Below are 23547 nucleotides of genomic sequence, written 5' to 3' on the forward strand. Positions count from 1 at the left end.
ATGAATTCTGTACATGGTTATATTGTAACCCATGTTTAACAAACTATCTCAACAGGTTTCAAAACAAATTTTGAAATAAACATGTTTTAAAAAGTTTAGGTTTTATCATGTAGATAGTTCGGAGGGCAAAACGTGATAGCACAGTATCTAAGGAATTTGCCGAGACCATATTAAGACAGGAATTATGTGAGATTATAAGCATTCAACACTTTAGTTCAAATATCAAGAAGAAAATAAGCCCTTTTTCATCGATTGGACACACTGAATAAAGTGACAGTGTTGAATGTTCCTGGAAATAATATTAATAGTACTCAGCAAATATATATTTATGAATATAAATAATATATATGTAAGTTATATATTAAAGTGTTGTACATAGAATGAGTTATATTTGGATATTGTTCATATCTACTAGAGATATTATCAGAAACAAATTATACCAGTTAATATTTTCTGATTAAAGGTTTTGTGTCATTTTAAATAATTCCAATTTCATGTTCCAAGAACTGTTTATTTTCTAATTGTTCTCTTTCATACTTAAAAGTAAAAAAATATATTCTCTCTCTCTTTCACTCTGCTGGTTTTGACCCCCCCCCCCCCAAAAAAAAAAAAATAATATATATATATATATATATATATATAAAAGGAATAAAATGTAAAAAAAAAAACATTTCTTATTGAACTTTTGGAGACTGATCCCATATGTGTGCTGGAGTCTCTGGAAAACATGTGTTACAGCAAAATCATTCAGTCTCCAACAGGTTAAGAAATCTCCCTTCCTCAAATTCATATACTATTTCCATCTTTTAAATATAGAGACACATTTCTATATTTTCAACTTCATATTTATTAGATACCTACAAGTGTTAAAAATACAAAGTGTTATTCTCTAAGTGCAGATTGTCAACCTTAAAGAACTATAAGCCTGACACTAGTACATTCAAGCCTTTCTAATTTAACCTCTTTCCCCACATGTATGTGAGTTCATGGAATGCCTAATACACTATTAAAAATATTTCACTGGCAAGCTGAATTTCTCTTAATCACTAAATTGCAAATAGATATGTATTTGACTTTGCAAGAATTTGAATGCAGAACAACTATATTACAGATCCTTCTAACTGGTAAAAGTAGTTGCACCTATTTCATTTCATAAGATATCGTTGAAGAGTAAGGTTTAGTGAAAAGCAAAGATGATGAGAGCATCACAGTCCAAAGTGCTAAAAAAAAGTATGAACAAGGAGAAAAGGTGATATTTCACATTATGCTGATCTTGGATATAGACTCAAAGGGTAACTAACTACACCAGACCTGCCAACCTCTGGGAATGAAAAACTGTATTCTGTGATACAAAAAACTGTATTCCCCCCAAAAAAGTGTATTTCATAATAAAATGCTTGGCGCACTCGCCCATCACGGCGCTCAAGCTGCATGCAAGCTAAAATGCGCACTGCTCTTGCAGATTAAAAAAAAAACCATTGAAACTTGTGTATATCTCACCCTGGTTTTTACAAAATGATTGGAAAAAAAAAACAAGTTACCTGAAATTACATTGATCTAATAACCATATTTGTGTACGTTTTATGAAATAGAGACATATAGAGATGATTTTTCTCAATAAATTACGATTTTGAAAAAAACGTACTGGTTGGCAGGTCTGCTACACATATCTGTAAAACACATTTTTACACAAGTTCTGAATGTATCTCAATGATTAAAATTAACCCAGCTTTGTAAATTCTGCCAATGAAATGCTAGGAATTGGTGAAAAAGAAAACTTCAGTTGTGCTAAATATGTGTGAAGAAGACTACTTCATACAAGAGGTACCAAGAATAATATGGTATAACTGATGCAAGGGAAGTGAAATAGAAACAGAATTTGGAGGAGACTGTCTAATACAAAATACACTTTCATGTTAATTCAGTAATCTTTGGTTATCCCCTAAGTAAACAGATTCATATTGAATATCATCATCAACAAATGGAAAAAAATGATCTGACCAAAAATCAAACTTCCATGCATATTATTTCAATAATGCCCAATGGCAAGCTCTATATTTGTACATGTATATGATGAGTTCTATCCATATTTCCCTTGAAATTGCACCTAAAGTTGAAGACCGAAACATGCAGAAGTTTTTCATTGCAAAAGAAATGTGTGATACTACTCTAAATTTACACAAAATAATATAATTTTTCAATTAATGTGCACTATATTACAACAACAACAAATCAAAGAGGGCAAAATATACATAAGCTATGAACCAAAATGAACTACATTCCTTTCTACATACCCAACATAAACGCAACCAAAAAGGTAGCACACAAAAATAATAAATTTGAATCTGTTCTGTTATTAAGACAAACATTAGTTCAACAAAAATCTATATAAACATGCATTTACAATGTCATAAATTACAATCTGTACACATATGATTTTTTAATCATTTAATTCTACTACATTCCTCATAAATAGATTTATCAAAAAGACCTCTATTTGGCACAGGCAAGATTTGATCGAAAATATCTATATAAGTAAATTTGATGAAAATATAGTGATTTTACACAAAAGGAAGTCCTCATTTAAATGATGTTGATGTACTTGGATTTCACTTAAATATAAACATTTTGCACAAATGTCTCTATTTCAGCCAAAAATTGAGAAATAAATATTTTCATTTGAACACTATTAAACATAAGTGGAAGCTTATCACAGATCTTTCATCATTCTAATACATATTGAGCAACTTTTCAAACAGGCAATAGTGGTTAATGATGGCTTCACAGAAAAATGGCAGACAAAACAACTGGAGTTCATGTTGCAAAAATTCTCAAGAATCTAAAATAAAGCATACAAATTTAGCCTAAATCTTTTTTACCAACTCATTAAAAATATGCAAAGATATAATAAACAGGAAAATGTTCAATTCAGCCATGGGATTGAGGGAAATGTAAATTTACTGAAATGGGTACAATATGCTTTTATTAAATACAAACACATAGCACAGTAATTTGTGCAAAAAGCTTTGAATATTTTGCTTGCGTAAACTACAATGTACATTTCAGTAAAAAACCGTGAGCTCTTCCTATAGTTACTTCAGCTGGGGAGCAGTTCATAACGCCAGGAATCACTTTGCAAATGACTTAAATATGAAATGTCAGAATTTTCAAGATATATTTCAATTCTAACAAGAGATAATTAAATTGGCAAAAATTTGTACTTCAAGTGGGAAAATAATGTAAACGATAATAAACATAAATATTTATCAAAACTTTAATAGCAGACACAGTTCCAATCCCATTCATTTGTAAAGTGATACGGCTTAATGACATATCTGATGAGTTGTATTATCAACGTGAAAAAAAACCTTACTGCATGCAATGTTTTATTTACACTTTTGGTTCCTGACAAGATCAATGGAAAATATCAAATCAATAATACTATTTACAAGAAATATACATATTGCAAAGTTCATATTTACATTAATGTGTTGTGTATTGTTAAAATGTACAATGTATTTACATATGTATCCTTTGCATAGCTGCAGACCCGTCTTGGAAAAAAAAGTTTTTTAATGCTTGCAACAGAATGTACTCTTTTCTTTTGTAATTTGTAAGGTGGTATCATGAATGTAATGAAGAGATTCTCGCATAAAATATATTACGAGCACATCAAAAGAAACAAATGGGGCCACTGAAATAAAGGGGTGGGGGTAAATTATGAAAATGAAAGTAATCTGTTGATACAGAAGTTACTTGATGAAGATGTATTTCTCTTGAGGGTAAAAAAAATTGATCGGGGGGGGGGGAGGGGGTGGAAATCCTTGAGTTGGTATTTCTACATGCATAAACATAAGGTGTGAGCATAGGCAAATTCTAATATGAATATCAACAATACTTGTTAATGATTATTATAACATGTATTAACAAGCACAGCATTTAAAGTCATCCATATGCCGATCATATCGCCACAACAGCATACAAATACCTGGTAAAAATTGATTAGGGCTAGAAGAATATTCTACCAGCAAAAATTCAAGAACATTTTCTTTGTGCCAAAATATTTTTTCATATCTAAAAAAAAAAGACAGATAGTACTTCAATAAATCTGTTATTCCAAACTTGTTTGTGGGAAGGTGTAACTGTTGTGTAATATTTTTTTTATTTGTTTCCAAACTACTTTTAAAAGGTTATTGGCCATGTATCAGCTACAGTGAAGTTGCATTGGAGGCGCAGAGTGTGATTACACACAATTTAAGTATCGAGCGATTTGAATTTTTAGATGAAATTCTTCATAGAATACATTATTTTTACAAATGTTCAATTTCTGATTACAGATAATCACACACTTATTTACAATGTATTCAGGGTACAGTTTCATAAAGACAGTCCCTACAGATGAGTTGTCTTTTCTCCAACCACAGGAGTGCTTCATGAAGAGTTTTGTCCTGATTTTCACAGATTAATTTGCTCTCACCCAATAAGATGCAAGGGATTCCAGTAGATTATAACATCTATCAGTGAAACTTACTGACAAAACTTTTCATGAAACACTTCCATGTGCATCTCAGCCAAAACAAAACCAAGGACTGAAATTGTGAGAACAAAGTATTTAGTTACTGTGGACAACTACAGTGAAAAGCACATCTTTTGAGGCTCGAGAAATGGATTTTCATGAACAAGCTGTCAATTTACAGTTAGTGTATTTGAACCACAGCACATCAGTGGCATATTTGATTTACAATGGACCTGTCTGTGTTGACAAATTCAAATCAATCTCAAATATGGAAAGCCAATAACACCATCATTCATCATCTAGAACGCAAGGGTCCAACCAAAGTGATCTCAAGAGATGACAGTGTCACTGATTTCGTTAAGTAGTTTTCCAAAATTAAGATTGATCAGATCAATAAAAACTCTTTGTATTAAGACAAGGTCCTCCTAGACTTCACTTTGATGTACACATCTAAAAATAATTGGCAAGACTCACTTCTTTACTGTCTGTTTGATTTGCAGGTTGTTTTTTTTTCCTGCATAGACATAACATTTTGTTCCACCTTTTCATTAATGTACATGTATTCCTGACCTACACATATCTACCGATAATCAAAACTTCTTGGAAGTTTGCGAATACTCGATCACATAACATAAATGTGGAGATAACATTCAATACACTGACGTGGATTACGTCATGGATGAAACACAATCAGAATGGAAGATGGGATGAAACTGAGGCGGAGACATCATCATCTGTGAAGCACACCATGCACTCTGAATCGATACAAACATGTATACTCCATGTTGCCATGGTTACTCCCTATCTTCAGCTCGATGAACGGTATTGGGCCTGAATCTTTGTTCTGTGAGAAGGAATCAAAATACAGACAGGTTGGAAGTGAAAAGATGAAATATGGAATCATCATCAGCAGCATAGTCGTAATTACCATCATCATCATCATCGTCGCCACTATCATCATCACCATCCTCAATCCCTCTTCATCAGTACCATTAGCATAAATATCATCATTCTTGATTCAATCATATCATCATCAATATCAACATCATCCCCATTTTCTTGGTTTGTATATATTGTTGTAGTATAATTTTACATAAGTTTTGTTGATTTATATTTATATTTTAACTGTAAAATGATTATTACAGTCCAGCACATACTGAGAAATGGTCTTACAATGAAATACCATTAAAATCATCTTCATTATCATCATCATTCTTATTACGAAGAAAGATAGACCTGTTATACACTAACCTGCACAGGGAAGAACTGAAGAGGACTACCATCGACGTCATACACATAGGATCCGAGTAGATAGCCATCATGATCATACTCGTCACGTAATCCCTAGTAAAAAACAAACGCCAATAAACCATAAAATAAAGCAATCCATGATCGTCTTGGGTTGTGAAAAACTTTCTGCAGTATGTCCGTGCAAGCACATGTCTTTAGTGATTGGATAGCTACAGACAGAGATATTACACCCTGAATTTTCACAACATCCCATGATTAGGAAGAGCGTTTTTTTGTTAGGGTTTTACCAAAACTCACGAATAGGCTTTCAGTTCTGAACAAATACTCACCCAAACTGTAAAGTTCTTTGGAGCGCTATCAATGACTCCGGCAGGATCTAAGGCTTTAGGTATATGTTCCATGGAGAATGCTGTAGGTTTAATGGTACTTGCTAACTGGATTACAATATAGCCTTGTGTCCCTTTGAAAGCCCAACAGTTACCTGGGTGTACATCAGGCTAGAGATAGGGGAAAAAAAAGGATCACAGAATGTTCACTCTTGTTTGTTTGTTTTTGATACTCTTTGGGCACTGAATCAATTCTGAAGGGATAACAATCATGACAATTGTTATTTGGGTATTCTATTGAATTTCTTATTCACTATTGATTCTGATAATTATTCCGCATTATAGGCAACCATTTGGTTGTTTCATTAGTACAGAAAAATAAGATTTTCAAGATTGCCGAATTGCAGAGATGTGCAAAATAGCAACATTATTGCGCAATTGGTCAAGCAAAACCTCTTGGGAAGAGGGAAATACACAGTTGACTGCCCCCCCCCCAAAAAAAAAAAAAAATGAATAAAGGTCAAGAATAACATATTTTTGATGATAGTTACAGTCTGAAAATTCCTTTGACATTTATTTGACTAAAAGAAAGTCGACTTAGGCAGACTTGAGTGTATTTGGTATTATTTCATAAAAAGTAATGACCATTTTTTAGATCATGGAAAATCATGAGTGAACGTTTGAAATCTGCCATAGGCTTAGACGAAAGACATTGCATCAAAATTACAATTATGGTAATGTTACCATATATGGCAAACTTACCATAATTGTAAAAAGCCAATGGGGAAAATGAGTCATTTTAACTTGATGCTAAATAAATCCTTCACCAGCAAAACAAAAAATCAATGTGCCTTAAGCATTTCGATCCCAAGGTCAGAAGAAGCATTTGTAGATTGAAGAAACCAGAAAAATTATTTTTAGTACAAAGTATGACTTAGAATTGTAAAGCACATCTAGAAAATACCTCCTTTACAGAAAATTTCAATTCACACTGCCCCACTGGCATAGAAATGGGACATCATGCTATATACAAGGGGAAGATGACATCAATAGCCAATTCCTCCAGTACAATCGGTCTCGCTACTTGATTCTATGTCAGGGCACTACCCACTCCCAATTCAAATTCTGGAAATTCTATTCCACTATTACCTGAATGACTGTCCTTGGTGAATTACTCAGATACCACAGAGGTATCCCAAACAGACTAAAGAGGGCGGTCTTGAAGGCGTAGGTCTCCGAGCACCTGATGCTGATGATGCTTCCTCCGGCAGACTCGAGAGCATAGTCTACCATCCCAGTCTTATCAGCGTTGTACATGTCCAATGCGTTGATAACGATGCTCTTCACACGCTGCCAATCAACATTTGAGAGAAAGTTTATCTTGACAAAATTCTATGATTTAGACTTTCTGGAATCCAGGCGAGTGTTTCATAAAGTTGTTTGTAAATTAAGAATGACCTTAGGCACGACTGGTGACGCTTTCTTGTGCTACCTGATATGTAGATGGTAGGTACCAAAGAGCATTCCAGTCATGCATAAGCTGTGCGTAAATTTACAAACAGCTTTATGAAACGCCCATCAGATCCATCAATAGGCATCCATTATGAAGGGGATCATTATCACGTTTACGAATAGGAAATGAAAAAATTCATAAGCAACACATGCCATCTCTTGCAATCCTAATAATATGCAAACGAAAATGAATAGTTGAAACTGCAGGGAAATTTATGCTATACCATGGACAAATACAGCTCCCCCCCTGAAAAGTTGAAGTTTATAAAGCAACAGAGTTAAGAGAGTTGTTTTCCCCTGATCCCGCTCCCACCCATCCCCCCCCCCCTTTCCCCTGTTGTGATAAAAAAAAATTGTGTACATTTAAGCTTGCATGGGCCTCTCAATATATCCAGAACTTATTCTTAATTGCGGTTCACACCATACATAGGTTTTCAAACCAACTTACTGCTTCATCCAAGCTCCCTCCAGCAGCAGCAGTACCTCCTGCTTCTCCGCTTCCACCGGTCGATATGAAGGGAAAGAACCATGGCATTCCCTACAAATTAATTAATAAATAAATTAATTAATACTAGCATCATGGTTTGGTGGTTTTGACTCTCACCTTTCAATCAGAGGGTAGGTTGTTCGAATCCCACTCATACAACAAGGGTAATAATTGCAATTAGCGCCTTGAGCACTCTGCAGCGTGGATATGGACACTTTAATAGAAGTTGCATCACTATTAATTATTATCATCATTATCATAATATTGTCTATTTAATTAGTGCAGAATGTAAAAAAAAAGATAACCAAAAAATCATGAAGAAACTCATATTTTCATTTTGGGGGCTTAAAATACTTGTGATATTATGCCACACTAACAGGCAAATCAGGATATGTCGCTTTTATAATTTCATCAAAATATAATTTTGGCAAATTATTCATTGAGTCTATGTGTTATTGGTAAAATACTTAAAACAATGCACCACAACCTCCCCTCACATCATTCCTTAATGACTCTACAAACTTTTTTTTTTACTTACAGCTGCCCCTGTCTTGTTCTTACAGCAGTTGATGACATCTACTTCTAGATGGGCATACTGCTGCTGTAGCTGAGATACATTCGCCTTGAGCTTAGAGATATCATCATCATATGCAGCCCCTCCAAGGGAAGCACCTGCTAATCCAGCAGCAACACCGATACCCCCACTGAAAGGGATTAACAAGAATCAATTGATTTATGAGTTTGATTCAAAAAGTTAAATCGAAGTACAGCTCACCTCACATATAGCACTATCATTTACCTGGGTAAATGGCACAATCATGAAATGGCAATGGCCCGTGAAGATCATTGTTGCATGCGCAATTTGTTCTTAACACTGAACAACAACCAATCAGAATTCTTCTTTCATATTTGTAATCCAATGCTAGGAGGGGTCGGATGCCGAAATCAATGGTGTTGAATAAGGAAGTTCATACTGTAACTTATTTCAAGAAAACTATGATTAACAGCATTATCAATTATTTCAAGAAAACTGTGATTAACAGCATCATCAATTACCTCACCATATGGTCAATGTTTGGTTTTGTTTTGTTTACATTTTTATGGAGGTGGTGATGTTGCAATACCAACAAAGATGACCTGTGGAAAGTTAGCCTTCTAAAAAAAAACAATCTTAGCTGCAAATGCATTCATGATTCCTACTGACTGCTTAAGGTGACAAATTATTCATACCTGCTCTCTTTTTGGGCAGCATCAAGTCTTTCCAGTCCAAGCCCCAGTTTGTCCATCTCCATCTGTAGTCCTGCAACAGCAGCTGCAAGATCATCACTCCTTGAATCTTGAGAGATCTTCAGAGCTGCCAAAGCAGCATCAAGTGCACCAAGTCTATCCTGGATGGAAGCTAGGAAGGAAGACGTGGATTTGTCGGAGCTGTCTTGCGCAAACAAGATGGCATTGATATCACTAAGGGTCTGGCGTAAGGCAATGATATCTCCCTTCATGAAATCTATGTTCTGTGAACAGGTGCTTCCTGTGGCAGCGCCAGCAGCAGATGATCTGCTACTCTGCAAGACTTGAATAGATGTGGCAAGGTCATTCAATCTAGTTTCTAGCACACTCAGTTGGATAGCATCACCATTGGCTCTTGAGGTCTGCTTTTTGATCAAGTCTGTGTTGAACTGAAGTCTAACGACATCGTTCTGTAGACTGACCTGGCCCTGCGTTACATCTTTAACGGCTCCATCAAGGTTAGCCAATGATGCCTCAAGTTTGACTTCATCAAGTCTACCTTCAAGGTGTTCTAGCTGGCCTGACAATGAGGTTAATTCAGATTTGATGATGGTGATACCTGAAGCAGTCTCTCCTGCAAGATCATTCTTAAGTTTGCCAATGGCCACATGCACTGCATCCATTTCTTCTTTGAGGACGTTCATGTCCCTAATGCTGATCAACGAATGAGAAGCACCTTCGGCTTCTGAAAGCATCACCACCGATCCATTCAAACTTTTCTCTAAGGCACTCATGCTCTTGCTCAAAGCTAACAGCTTAGCAGAGTGGATATCTGCTGTCTGAGTAGTCTGCGACATAGATGTTTTCAGTTCTGTGACCTTAAGTTGGATGCTGGCAATGTCAGTTTGTAAACTGGCAAACTGAGAGCCAAGTTTATTGAGATTTGCCTGGAGGATGTTGATGGCCTCTGTATTGACTGTTGAATCTTTTTCACCTTGGACCACTGTTCTAGATGCCTGCCATGTGTTCAAATTGAGCTGTAGCTGGCTACTGTCTTTCTCCAGCCCATTCAGTCTAGTTTGGAGCTGACTCAACCGTTCCAAAATACTGTTCATATCGGTAGACATCAGTTGGTTGACTGCTGTTCTCAGCTCAGAGAGGTCAGTCTCTGTTACCTTTGCAGCATTCAACAGAGATGTATGCTTGTTAGCCAAACCTTCTATAGAACCTTCATAACCAACATGTTTCATCTTCATATCTGTCATATCCTGCCTCAGCACTGACATGTCCTCATACAAAGCAGACAGATGGCTTGCAGACGTCCCACTGTGTGATGCAGCGTCTGTTGTATTAAGCTCAATGTCACGCATTTCCTTGCGGATCGCCGTAAGACTTGCTTCTACAGAGTTAATATTTTCTACCACCGACGAGAGCTGCATGGAATGGTGGCCATCAGTTTGCGAAAAGGTTTCCATCTCTCTCTTAACTTGTACTAAAGTCAGTTCAAGGCTTTGGACTTCTGCAATTTTCTGAGAGAGTGTGAGCATGTTTGCATTCAGTGAACTGATATCGCCTCTGCATTGACGATTTGATGACTTTGCCAGTTCAGCGTCTGCTAAACACTTGGTATGTAATCGCTGCAAGGATCCTCTGAGTTCCGCTAAGCTGCCTGTCAAAGTTGTGAAGTCTTTGCGTAGACTGATTGTCGCAGGGGACAAATTGTCTGTCTGCTCTGTAGCAGAAGAGTCAACCTGGTGAGAATAAACACACAAAAGTGAACATGAGTGAGTAATATCATTGTTATAGCATTATCTATAATCTGGAATATTCCACATGAGAAAAACTGTCAGATCACTTCATTTTTCATGGTAGAAATGATCACGTCGATAGTCTCAAATACTCAATCCTTGGAATAAAAGATGGTTGCTTTTTCCCTAGGAATTGTTTCAGTATAATATAAGTTTCATAATGCATTTTTGTTCTGTAAAAATAGCTCAATTTTCTGGTAACTCCATTAAAAGTAACACAATATCATGAGTGCAAGCAGAAAATGGCTAAAAATAATGGAGTGCAGGTATTAGAACAAGTGTGTTCTCACAAATAGTCATTAAACAGTACAACGGAGGACCAGGTACATAACAGGCATGCAAGCCAAAGATAGGTTGATAACAGCATCACACATTTTTGTGGGATTGCCAATCTACATGAAAAAACAGGAAAATATATTTTACAAGGAATTTATACAGAAGATTGTTGAAAGTTAAGTTTATAGAATTTTTTCATGTGTACATAGTCTACAAACTGAAAGGTTCACTTGAAATACCAAAACAAAAAGTGACACGAAATACATATTTTCCACATAGCATGAATTCATCGAAGTGAAAGATCTGTACAATAATCCTAGCATGTTTATATATTTGGCATGTCATAATTGCTAAACAATTATCTATAAAAACAAATGTCATCTGTATTTGATATCGATATCAAACATCAACTTCTGAAATTATTTTCTTTCCAGCCAATACAGAGGTGAAGAGTGCCAAATCCACGACTGAACCTAACCTTCAATAATCAATATCCCATGGTGTCCTCCCCCCCCCCCCCCCTTTCAAAACTTCGCACTTTTCCATACCTTGAGTTGTAACATCCGTAAACCTGCCTTTAGATCTGAAATCTGTGATTCCAATGAGCTAATGAGATCTATTGTGGCTTTGTTTGGTGCAGAAGCTGAGTTGATTGCTATAGTATCGGTGAGTTGTGTTTGAAGGGCTTGAATCTCCTTAGATTGCCTGCCTCGAAGCTCTTGAAGCTGAAAACATAAGAAAAGGAGGGACAATATATGTAAATAAATATTGAGTATCAAAATCCCTACAATCTGATTGGTCAATCAACCATGCATATAATTTTACTGAACAGACTAGGAACTTTAAACCCGCTTTCGTGCAAGTAGGTCATGGTGATGTCATCGCGAATGAAAACCAATGCCTTTGGTTAATTGTTACCTTGCCAGTGGGTACTAGAGCCTTGGTGAGATTTGAACACACGGTCTACTTGTCCTGAGGTGAGTCTAATGACACTTCCATTAAGCAAAGTTAATACACAAAATCTGCATAAACGCATGGCTTCAAGCCAGATTCACATCTTTATTCTCCCTGTGATTTGTAGGGAATTGAACGGGATATTTACTACTACAGAAATGCATAAAGAGTACTCACTAGAACAATTTTATCTTTCTGGCTGTTAAGCTGCATGCGAAGCTCTGCAACCTCTCTCTTTACAGCTGAATCAATCCAACCCATCAACTGATCTTGTTTTAGGCACTTGATACATCCTTCTACCCCTGCCATAGCAACAAAAGCCCCTTGGTTTGGCGGCTCTTGGTCAGAATTTGAGGATGGGGTGAACCAATAATTGATCCTCTCTTGTAAGGAGATGAACTGCTGGTTGATTGGATGTAGAGAGGACTCTCCCTAATAGAGGATTCAAGAAAACAAGAACAACCCTTGACATTACTGTCAGGTCAAATCTGTCTGTATGCTTATGTTATGTTTATTTGATGAAGTAGTGGTGTGAGCTTTTGGTATTTATTTTCATTATCATTGAATGCCTTCCATTATCATGTACCATCATTATTATCATCATTTCTATTCTTATTATTATCAGTAGTAGAAGTAGTATTTTTCTAAGCATCATCAGGGCAATTCCTGTTACACATTACGGTCATTTAAAATCTAAGGTTAGCTTGTACGTGAAGATACCTTGAAGTTAATCTTTATTTTTGTAGTGTTGATACATCCATGGGGCGTTGCAAGAAACTTCCGTTCAATTTTCAAATCAAGCCCCAAAAGCCACACGCAAGTCCTTTGATTAAATGCAACTTTCTTGCAATGACACATTACAATTTAAGGACTTGCGCTTGATTTGCAATTGAACATAAACTTCTCACGATACCCCACTAGACAAATCCTACTTTCCATCTTCAAATAGAATTCAGAGACAAATATCAGCAGGGATTATTAGAACTTTAATTTTGTTTTAGTTACATTACTTACACAAAAAGGTTTCTTAAAACTTTGTTAAAAAACAAACTGTGTTATTCATGATATTGCCGGATAGATAAAAAAATAGATAATGAAAGGCTCATCAATAATTATTATTAAAAGAAGTTGCTTGAGTTTGTAAGAAAATAAATTAATAATTCCTTCCTATCTACCTTTGTTTCATTGGTTTCATTTCTTGCTATTAGCGGGAATAAGAAGTATCTGCTGGTGGCTGCCGATGCGACTACACAGAAAAAAAAAAAAAAAAAAATTAATTTCATGAATGTCATAAATGAAGATAAAAACAATGCCTCCATATTGGGACAAGCACTTGTTCAATATCAGTCATTTTTTTCTTGAACAGTTTGTTTAAAAGGTAAAAAAAAAATGGAAGAACTGTGATTATTGTTATATTGAACTTGAAAAATAATCTCATATAGTAATAAGCTAATCTTGCATTTTGAGAAACAAATTTTACATAAAGAAAATGTATTTGCCAATGTCAGATATCATGGGAATCTTAACATTTTCACTCAAGGAAAAGACTGATTTTTACTTGACCAATGACGTTGCAGTTGGCACTCCATACATTTGTGAGTGTATTATGTAAATGACTGTAAAGATTAATGTAAGATTTGCTTAAAAGGTTGTGTTTATTAACTAAGCTTCACAAGAAAAAAATGACCATGTAAAAATTGTCACATTTTATCATAAATCAAGATGCTTATTAAATATAAAATTAAGCAAAACTAGATTTCTTTTCATATTCCTTTCATATATATATATATCTAGTACCGAACTCACCCAACAGCAAAAGCAGTAAAGGAAGACAAAAGCAACATAATGGGATGCCCCTTCTTCTCCTTCTCTCTTCTTCTTCCAATATAGTTGTTGTGGTAGTGGTGGTAGTTGTTTCTGTGTAATCACCACCTGTTGCATACATCTCACTCTCAGTGCGATACTGTGGACCATGTTGCAAGGTGGTGATGGGTGCTCTGAATTAGAAAAATGATATACACACTACCAATGCCATATGTATTCCAGAACACAGCTGCTATAGTCATGTTAATTCAAATGCAATTCTGAAGATTAGATTATGATTCTGATAATATTGAATGGTGCTTGAAAAGCACATATCACTCAAACACAAGAGTTCCTAAGTAAGCAATACCTGAGTGTATGAACAAATATGTAGCCATGCACAATTTGAATATGATAAAGGTCATTATGTATTTTCAATTGAATTATAGTTTTTAATCTAGTCAACATCACCAATGGTATATAGTTTTGCTTTTCACCTACCAATTAGCTTAATAAATGTATTCATACCTGCCCAATCACAGAATATACCTGGTATTTTAGGATCAGGAATTCTACTCAGCTCACCAAAGTCCAAATGATTTGCTACATGTAGTATGATGGCAAATTACTTGTATCATCCATGAAGGAAAATGTGCATAGGTAGGTAGAATTCAAGGATTATGAGAATTAAAATCCTCATTACCATCATACTAATAATAACATTGTATTGGTAAAGCATTTGTAATGCACCATCTATCTAGTGCACACTGTTCAGAGCAGAATTTCTAGAACGTGTACCTCTGAATCATTTGTCAATCAAGTCAGCTAACAGAATAGAGTAATAAATCTCAAATCTTGAACTAATGGTTTTACTGAAAACTTACCTTCTAAAGCTATAGAACCAAGGATTATACCATAATGACCTAGATGCCCCGGCTACCTTTCGCCCTAACATCCACAAACATGACAATAACCACAGCAACAGATCCCCTAGATAAGAAGAAGTCACCATAGTATAAAACATTAATTGATGGAATACAAGTTCATAACAATTCAGTATAAATAAAATTTTCCATAGATTCCCAGTTCAATAACTTCAACATTTCTTTTTTTTAAGGTACATGTACATTTAATAAAATGCTTTCCTGATTTGATGATGGTAAATATTCTACAGAAATTTATGTTGTGTTCTAGTCGATTGAAACAAAGGTTAACAGGAAATCAAATCATTATAATTCAATAAGGCCATTTTGGGGGTACGAATGTGCAATTTTATAACATATACTGGAAATGTTAATATTTTTCTTATAAAATAAAAAGTAAATGAACTTGTGTTTCTTTCTTGAAATATCGTTGACATGATTTCAAGGTGGATTTTCTGAACATAACTCACATAATGAATACCCTGCTGATGACAGCTTTGACCTAAAGCTTGATGACGATGACTTGACAACTGTAATTGTCTTGGAAACCACTGTTCTCACAATAGTTTCTATGACAACTAATACTGAGATAAGTGAACTCATGAACACTGGGAAGACTCCCATTTGCTTGTGGTAACGGTTTCCTTGCTGCTGCAGCCAAGTTGTAGATGTGGTTGTTGTGATGGTGGTGATGGTAGTTGTGCTTGTACCACCTGAGATAATATCACTCTCTGTTAATAGAATGAACAAAAAAAGAAATTGTAATTTTCAGAGATATATCACAGACATATAGCACTTTTTATGTAAATCTATTACATATTCAACTGAGAATTATTCTAGGCAGACACTATGCACATTAAATATGCTTATTTAAACATTCTTAAATAATTCCAAAGCTGGAGCTTGATATATAGAAGGAGGGTCTGCATTCAAAATGATCACATCAGACAGATTCCAGCATTAGAGCATGACAGACTCAAGCCCAATTACATGGTGCTCGACACAGTAGTGCCTTTTGTGGAGAAATACAAACAAATGTCATCTGTTGATCGGTAGAACAAGAAATATGTACGTACATGTATTTTATAAAATGTCTTAGTAAACATACTCACCAGAATAATCACTCTCATTACCATCCAGACCTAGAATATAAAAGTAAAGAAGAAAACAATGACTGGCTGAAGAAAATTATCCATAATTGGATAAACAAACAACTAAATAATTAAAAGGTTTACATCAAAATAGACTACATGTAGATGGACCTTGATAAACCCATTTTCAAAGTGACCCCCATATAACTACAAGACCTAGGTTTGAAGTTGATCCATCTAATGGTTCTTTAGCTGTCCATATAAACCAGAGAATAAAGTACTTTTCAGGAACATTTCATGATTTCAACAGTCAGTGAAAAAAAAAAACTATTGTTATAAGCTACTGCAAACCATATCATATGATTGCCCAAGAGTCAGTGAAAACTACTGACAAAAATTATCATGAAATGTTTCCCAGGACTAAACCCCATGAAGAAAATTTGATAACTAAAATGTTATGTTTGTGTTTCAGCGAATAAGTCTTCGGACTTCAAACAAAAAGGGTACTGAATTCAAATTCCTGCCACAGCTTTAATGTCCTTTGGCAATACATTAATCTACATTTGCTGCACTTGAACCACAAATCCATTGGTAACTGGAAAGAATTAAATCTTTGAAATGCTTATGCACTGAATAAAGACTCGGCAGACTGTTAAAAAGCCAGGGTAATAACATTCCTTCTGGAGGCGCATGAAGACGTTAGATGATAACGTGATATGCGCTATATACATAAACCTTGGTCCTTCGACATAAAGCTTAGTGATAAATCCTGTGGCAGAATTCAATGATAAATTGCATTGATTGAGTATAATAATATCAGCATCACAATCATATTGCTATAAAAGCTTTTTGTGTACCCTGAAGATTATTATAAGTTTGATTACTGACCATACATATGCAAGCTCCTGTTCTTCTGATTGTTCCGTGTCATCATTCCCCTATGACTAGTATCCGATATCACACCAGAGCGATCCGAAATACTTGTTTCATGAATACTGCTATAAGTTTCTCCATTTACATTACTATCCTGCATCTCATCAGAAAACATATGCATTGCGGTCTTCGGGACCTGCCTTGTCCTTGATTTTGATCTTCCACGTGTTGGTGTATTCTCATATTGTCCTTCATGTTGTCCAGCAAGTCTATTGCTTCGTCTCGCAGATGATCTTGTTGCGTATCTGTGACTTGGTTGCGTGGAGTGCGGTGTCTGGGGTAGGAGCTCACTTTCATCTTGACCATTCCTAGACATGATTGGAGTATCGTAAGAGTTGGCAAGCCTTCGCAATGACCCAGTTTGGCTTAACGACGATGAGTAACTTGCACTGAAATAACACAAAATTATGAGAACATCAAAATCAAGAAATATTTGAAAAAAAGGCTTTATTCGCTAATACACCTGAAATACAAAAGGTGTAAAATAGACTTACACAATTAAAATGGTCTAGTAAAAGCATCAGCTCATAGTTCTACACTGAACTATGAACAGAATGGCAAGGCTTTGAATCTTGCTCTTCATATTTTTTTTTCAGTTACATGTATGAATTACCAATAGCATTTATAACTTTATATCATTGAAAAAATGTACCTAATACAGAATTTCGTCAATAAAAGCAAGAAAACTTGAATTAATGTTCATTTGGTCTTGCAGATTTAATGCTGGCTAAGCACAACTACTTTGTCCTAAAGAAATAAAATCATTCAATGATATGGATGATACCTTGATTTTTTGTAGTACAACTCATGATTACAGATAGCAGTCTGAAGCAGAATAAGGAGTGTCAAACAGAGGTCAATCAGGTCATATACCCTTTTTTTGTATGTTTGTACTGTATGTTTCATTAATCAACATTAATTTTTCAATTAATCTTTCTTACATTTATCCTTATATATTTAGGTTTAAAAAGTAACTGATTTGATTTGTCATTTTGTTTCCTAATTATAATGATTATACATGTAGTACTCTGATTTTTGACACTGGAAATTTCATTCTTCGGAGACTGTTTTTTTAATGTTTTTCTTGTTCTAATATATACTTGTACATGTACCATACTAATTCTAATAATTTTCAATACATCTCATATCAAATTGAAGGATTTAACCTATAGCATACTCCTATGCTACAGAATATGAGCACAATTCTAATAGTTCATGCTTCTAATTTTTTAAAGAAAAAAAATACATTTTTTTACCTCCTTGAGTAAGTGTAGTCCGTCTTCTCTCTGCAGAAAAAAAGAGCAATAATTAGGAAAAACATTAATATATCATTCATAATATTTCTATGATTTGTGCAATACGCTCTTGTACTGCACAGGCTAATCATGCAGACCAAAATAGGCATTTTTTATGCATCGTCAAAACACCATATTGACAATAATTGTTATTACAGACCGCCATCTTTTTCCATTTCTGAGCATACTGATTGTGCTACCTCCAATTACTTCTATGGCCATACTGTTATCTCTAAAAACCTCTTCTGCCTTACACTTCCCGACAAATTCATCTTGAATCATTCTCTCATCCTGCATCTCTATCATATTATTATTATTTTGTAGAACATAGATATGTCTATCCATTGACAGTGTTCCGATTTTGTGACTCATAATGGCAACATCAAAGTATCTAGGTGCAATTGAAAATTAATGTACACAAATTTGTTTGCAGGTAACACTCGCAAGAGTAGAGGGTTCAATCTATTCAAGTCGATCCTCTTGATGGCGAGTTCTTCAACACAAATTGTCACGACCTGCTGTCTATTTATGAGTTCTGGATCCATGTTCGATGTTCCATGTTCATGTGGGCATCCAATTGAGAGGTATGTACACTGAAGTGTGGGTCTGTGACCATGACACATCTTCCAACGGGAAGTTCAAGAAGTCATGACTTTCATTTATGAATTTAAGAAGCACTAGCAGCCCCCTTCAGGTGACAATAACCTTGAAAAGCATTTCATGCAATACTGTACTTTATAAATGACTATTGTTATAAGCTACTGTAAACCCTTGCATCTGATAGGCTGAAAGAGAATTAGTCAATAGAAATCACTAAGTTTTATGAAATGCTCATTAGATTCCTGATAACTCTCTCACATTTATATCCTTCAATATGTGTCTGTTTGACACAAGAAGCAATGCACAAGATCAAGTTCTTCTTTGTAATACAAAAACATCTTCTATACTGTCACTTTAATTGTAAGGACATGTGTAGAAGGGACATTCATCTATTCATGACCTATTTTACTTCCCTTTAGCACTGCCATCATGCCATTGTCAGAGACCAGCATTAGTGGATAGAGAACAATCCCAACAATGCAACAGAGATTTTTCTGAGACCCTATGTCTATTGAATTGATAGATCTGAAGAGCCTAATCTTTCTTGAAAAACGTTTACACATACCCTGTGATTTGCCCCCTTCTCCAATGAATAGATTTAATAATGAATGAATGAAATAAACAATATTAAACTTCATAAATAAACAGATTAATTATTGAAAAATAAGTGAAGAAAAAAAATGGAATAATTAAATGTATGAATAATAAATAAAATCAATTAATTAATCAATATTTAACTAATATATTAATGAATAAATTTAAAGAATAAATAAATAAATAATCAAATAATAAACAAATAAGTAAATAAGTAGATAGATAATAAATAAGTTAATTAAAAACAAATGAAATTAATTGAGTAGATTAATTGGTAAATCAATTGATTGATTATTTAATATTTTGATATATAAAACAAGTAAATATTAAAGTAAATCCTTTTAATATTATATCATTTCTCATCAGCCTGGGTTTACATGTACATGTAGGTGGCAGGAATGTGGGATTCCTGAAATTAATCTTCAGACCGACATGGCTCAGACTTTGGAATACATTCCAAGTGTGCACTGGTCTGGTTTCATGTACAGGTGTATGAATTATCCCAAGCTTTTGCATTATCACTGGCAAATTACCTGAAAAATTCCCCAAATTGCCAAATTTTATCATGTCAGGATAATAATAATCAAGATGAAACCCATAAAAATAGGTCTTGCTCTCTCACTGTAATATGTTTGTTCTGATCAAGAGGTAGTTTGCTGTGTATTAAAGAAATAGTGGGATAGTTTAAAAACTCAGGCTGATGAAGATGGGACTTTTGCTACTGACCTTGATAACAACCACTGTTCCGTCTCTTCAGGCTTCTTGAACCTCAGCTGGGGGCTGTAGATGAAATTTGAAAATATACAAAAAATACACGTTAGAATCAATCAGCATGATATCGCTTCTTAATTCATGATCTTCTGTCTTGGATCTGTAAGGTCACACATTTCAGTATTTTGTAAAGGCAGAACCTAGAGTATATTGTACACATTTGCCTATGCTTATTGTACATGTACATATACATGTATACAGGTATTTGTTTTGTTTTTAATGTAATCTGTATTCCATGATGAAGTAGAGAAACATTGAATGATCTCTATGAATACAAAATATGTATAAACATTTTGTTTCTCTTTTTAAGAGTGAATACAATTTATTACATTACGTATTAAACTTTGAGCACGAACCTATATATGTTGTGGATTGGAATATCAACAACTCTGTTAAACTGGTACTGTAGTCTGGTACATACATGTAGTAATTGCATTAAAACACCTTTCATGGTGAAAGAGGAAAAACACTGGATACCACTACCAGCTGGACATCCTACATGCCATGTTAAAATTGCAGTATTTTGAGGGATTTAAAAAAAACCTGGGTGAAAATGGCCTTTTCATGAGACCTTCCATATTTTTGAAGAAAAAAAATCACACAACCAACATTGCAAAATAATGTAAATTTACATTATTTTGCAATGTTGGTACATTTTTTTGCAATGTTGGATGTGTGATTTTTTTTTTATACAAATATATGTAAGGAATCATGAAAAGACCATTTCCACTCAGGTTTTTTTTTGCCTTATTTATATGGAACAGTCAGACCAAAAGTTTCAGAAAGTACTTATAATATATTGCATTATACTCAGCATCGCACATGGCATCTTTCATTGTGCGGACATATTTTCAAACAAACACATCTCAGCCTTGTCCACACCTTCTCCCAATATTAACAAGATCTATATTTGTTCTTTGAATTGTCAAGATTTGACTTGTTTGTTTGATCAAAATTAAACACTTCAACAGAACACAACTCTTGTGCAAGGTGTATAAAAGCGGAATATTTGAAAGAATCAAGGACATTCAACAAAGAAATTGAATTTTGGGGATGGGCAAAATACAAATTTGAGATGATTCTGAAAAGATCAAAGACACTGGTACATATGGACTAATGGACCAATATAACCTTTGGTCAAAATACATGTATGATTCTGATAAGATTTCAAAACATTTTATTTAGGTCTCAATATACTGTAAGTAAGGCACTTCATTGAAAGCCTGATTACGGTCTTTGCACAATGCAGAGAATCCTGTCGTAATGAGTTGCGTTAGTTTTCAAATCAACCTCTAGTTTTGATTGTTATCAGTTCCTTTCTCTTGATTACGTAATTTGAAATTAATCTCAGTTTGAGTTTGGTTTTCACTAGTTGTCATGGACATGCATCAGGAATTCACACACACAAAATATATCACATTGCCAATACTTAGCCAAGGAATAATACACACCAAATATATTTGAAAGATTGAATTACTTGAAAAGATCACCACCAATTCAAAAAAGAATAATTTTTCAAATTGCTAACTTCCATTCCACAGTGAAGCGTGAATCTTTTTCAAATATTGAAAACATACAGTATACATGTACATGTAAAAGACATTTAGACAAATCTTCATTTTGTCACATTTGGAGACTCTTTAGACAGAAGTCTGTGAGACCCAGACCAAGTCCATAATTTGCTTATTCCATAACCGATTCTGATGAAACTTTTTTTAAATTGTTCCTCTCATTTTACTCTTTCCAATAAGATTGCTTCTCTTCTTGGGTTTTGGTTTATCTCCAATGTTTGAGCATGGAGAATAACTCTATACATGTACATGGTTCGAGCATCTATACATGTGTCTACATCTAGGCTCTATAAAATCAATTGACACATCCAATAGCAGCCAGGATATTGGTCTTTACTGAGGACATCAATCACCATCACTAGTTTACATTATTAATGACTTGACCAGAGTGTCCCGTCCATACGGGATAGGTCAATTTACCAGAGCCACCCGGTCAATGCTTCAACTCACCTCTTCCCTGACAAAGGCACATGAGAAGCTAAAGAGGAATCCATGCAAACAGGATCATATCAATTGTCATTGGTCTTGAATCATCGTTTAAGTTATCTCACGGGGAAATATCCATTTGAATTCTGGCACTGACCTTGCCAATACCAGATAGATAGACAAGATCAAGAATTGAAATCCAAAAAACTAATGTCGCTCAATATTCTCAACCGGTTCGAAAAAAATTGCCGTAAACTCCCAGCGTGAAGTATTACCGTTAATTGGACTGGTAGGCAAGTTTCCCTGAATGAAGACCGGACCATTTCTGGTACTACCAATGTAAAGGAAGTTGTTTTCTGAATGCATGCCATGCTGTACATGTACGTTTGTGCTGGTGTCATTATTACCCAGGAAACGTCTAGCCGAGATCATGAGCTTAACTCTTCCTCAAGGGAGCATCGAAAACAAAAGGAAACAGGGGATAGCTATCTCTAGTTTCAGTTAGGATTGTTCCCCATAGCTCCAAATACTGTGCATGGGTTTGTACACTTCTTCCAAAGAAATACATCAAATTGTACAGTGTTCATGCAGACAGCATCCTGTGTCTGTGCACATGTAGAAAAAGTTAAAGTGAAAAGAAAGACCACTGATATTAAACAGCAGATATAATGAGCAGTGTGAACAATGCCTTTGTGTAAAAGGAGACTGCGCCAGGCACCTCGAAAGGAAAGTACAGGAAGTAGAACTTGGAAAACCTCTGACCTCCTTAAGGATCTGTTTCCTGTTGATATTCAAACTGCACGAAGCATCACTCAGTTGACTTGACAAATCAGAACAGAGACAAAGCCTAGTCTCACTCCATGCAAGAAATGGTGGATGCATGAATATTTCTCCCGTTCACATCCAGGAAACAATGTGATTAATACACAAAATGCACCTTTGCACAAAGGACTACGTGTTAAAGTGAGGCTAAAGTAAAGTGTACTCTATGAATGATGGACCACATTTCACAAAGTCCTGATTGGTTGAATACAATCATAATACAGTATCTCAACCAATAATTATGTACATGTACACAGATCCTTCAATTTAAAAAAAAGGTTCAGGATGTTTCGGTTTGTTACAACTTTTGAAGAGTGCCAAAGGTGCTAAAACACAGAATCCATAGGCCTTTTTCCCTCAA

At 34.9% G+C, this 23547-nt stretch overlaps 1 protein-coding gene across 1 annotated transcript; it reads right to left on the minus strand.

Moving 5' to 3' along the window:
* Positions 1–822: 822 nt before the first annotated feature.
* LOC129269255 (uncharacterized) lies at positions 823–22728 on the minus strand. The gene is made up of 18 exons (XM_054906728.2): positions 22389–22728; positions 20323–20376; positions 18364–18393; positions 17063–17496; positions 16196–16225; positions 15554–15814; positions 15045–15150; positions 14164–14354; positions 13533–13603; positions 12535–12789; positions 11952–12128; positions 9323–11070; positions 8631–8796; positions 8054–8143; positions 7243–7443; positions 6097–6264; positions 5768–5860; positions 823–5360 (listed from the first exon to the last, which is right to left on the minus strand). Exons 1-18 carry the CDS (start codon positions 22430–22432, stop codon positions 5247–5249), a joined length of 4233 nt encoding a protein of 1410 aa, XP_054762703.2. The 5' UTR covers positions 22433–22728; the 3' UTR covers positions 823–5246.
* Between the last annotated feature and the right edge of the window lie 819 nt (positions 22729–23547).

Source organism: Lytechinus pictus, chromosome 10 (genome assembly GCF_037042905.1).
Source record: "Lytechinus pictus isolate F3 Inbred chromosome 10, Lp3.0, whole genome shotgun sequence".
Taxonomy (NCBI): Eukaryota; Metazoa; Echinodermata; class Echinoidea; order Temnopleuroida; family Toxopneustidae; genus Lytechinus; species Lytechinus pictus.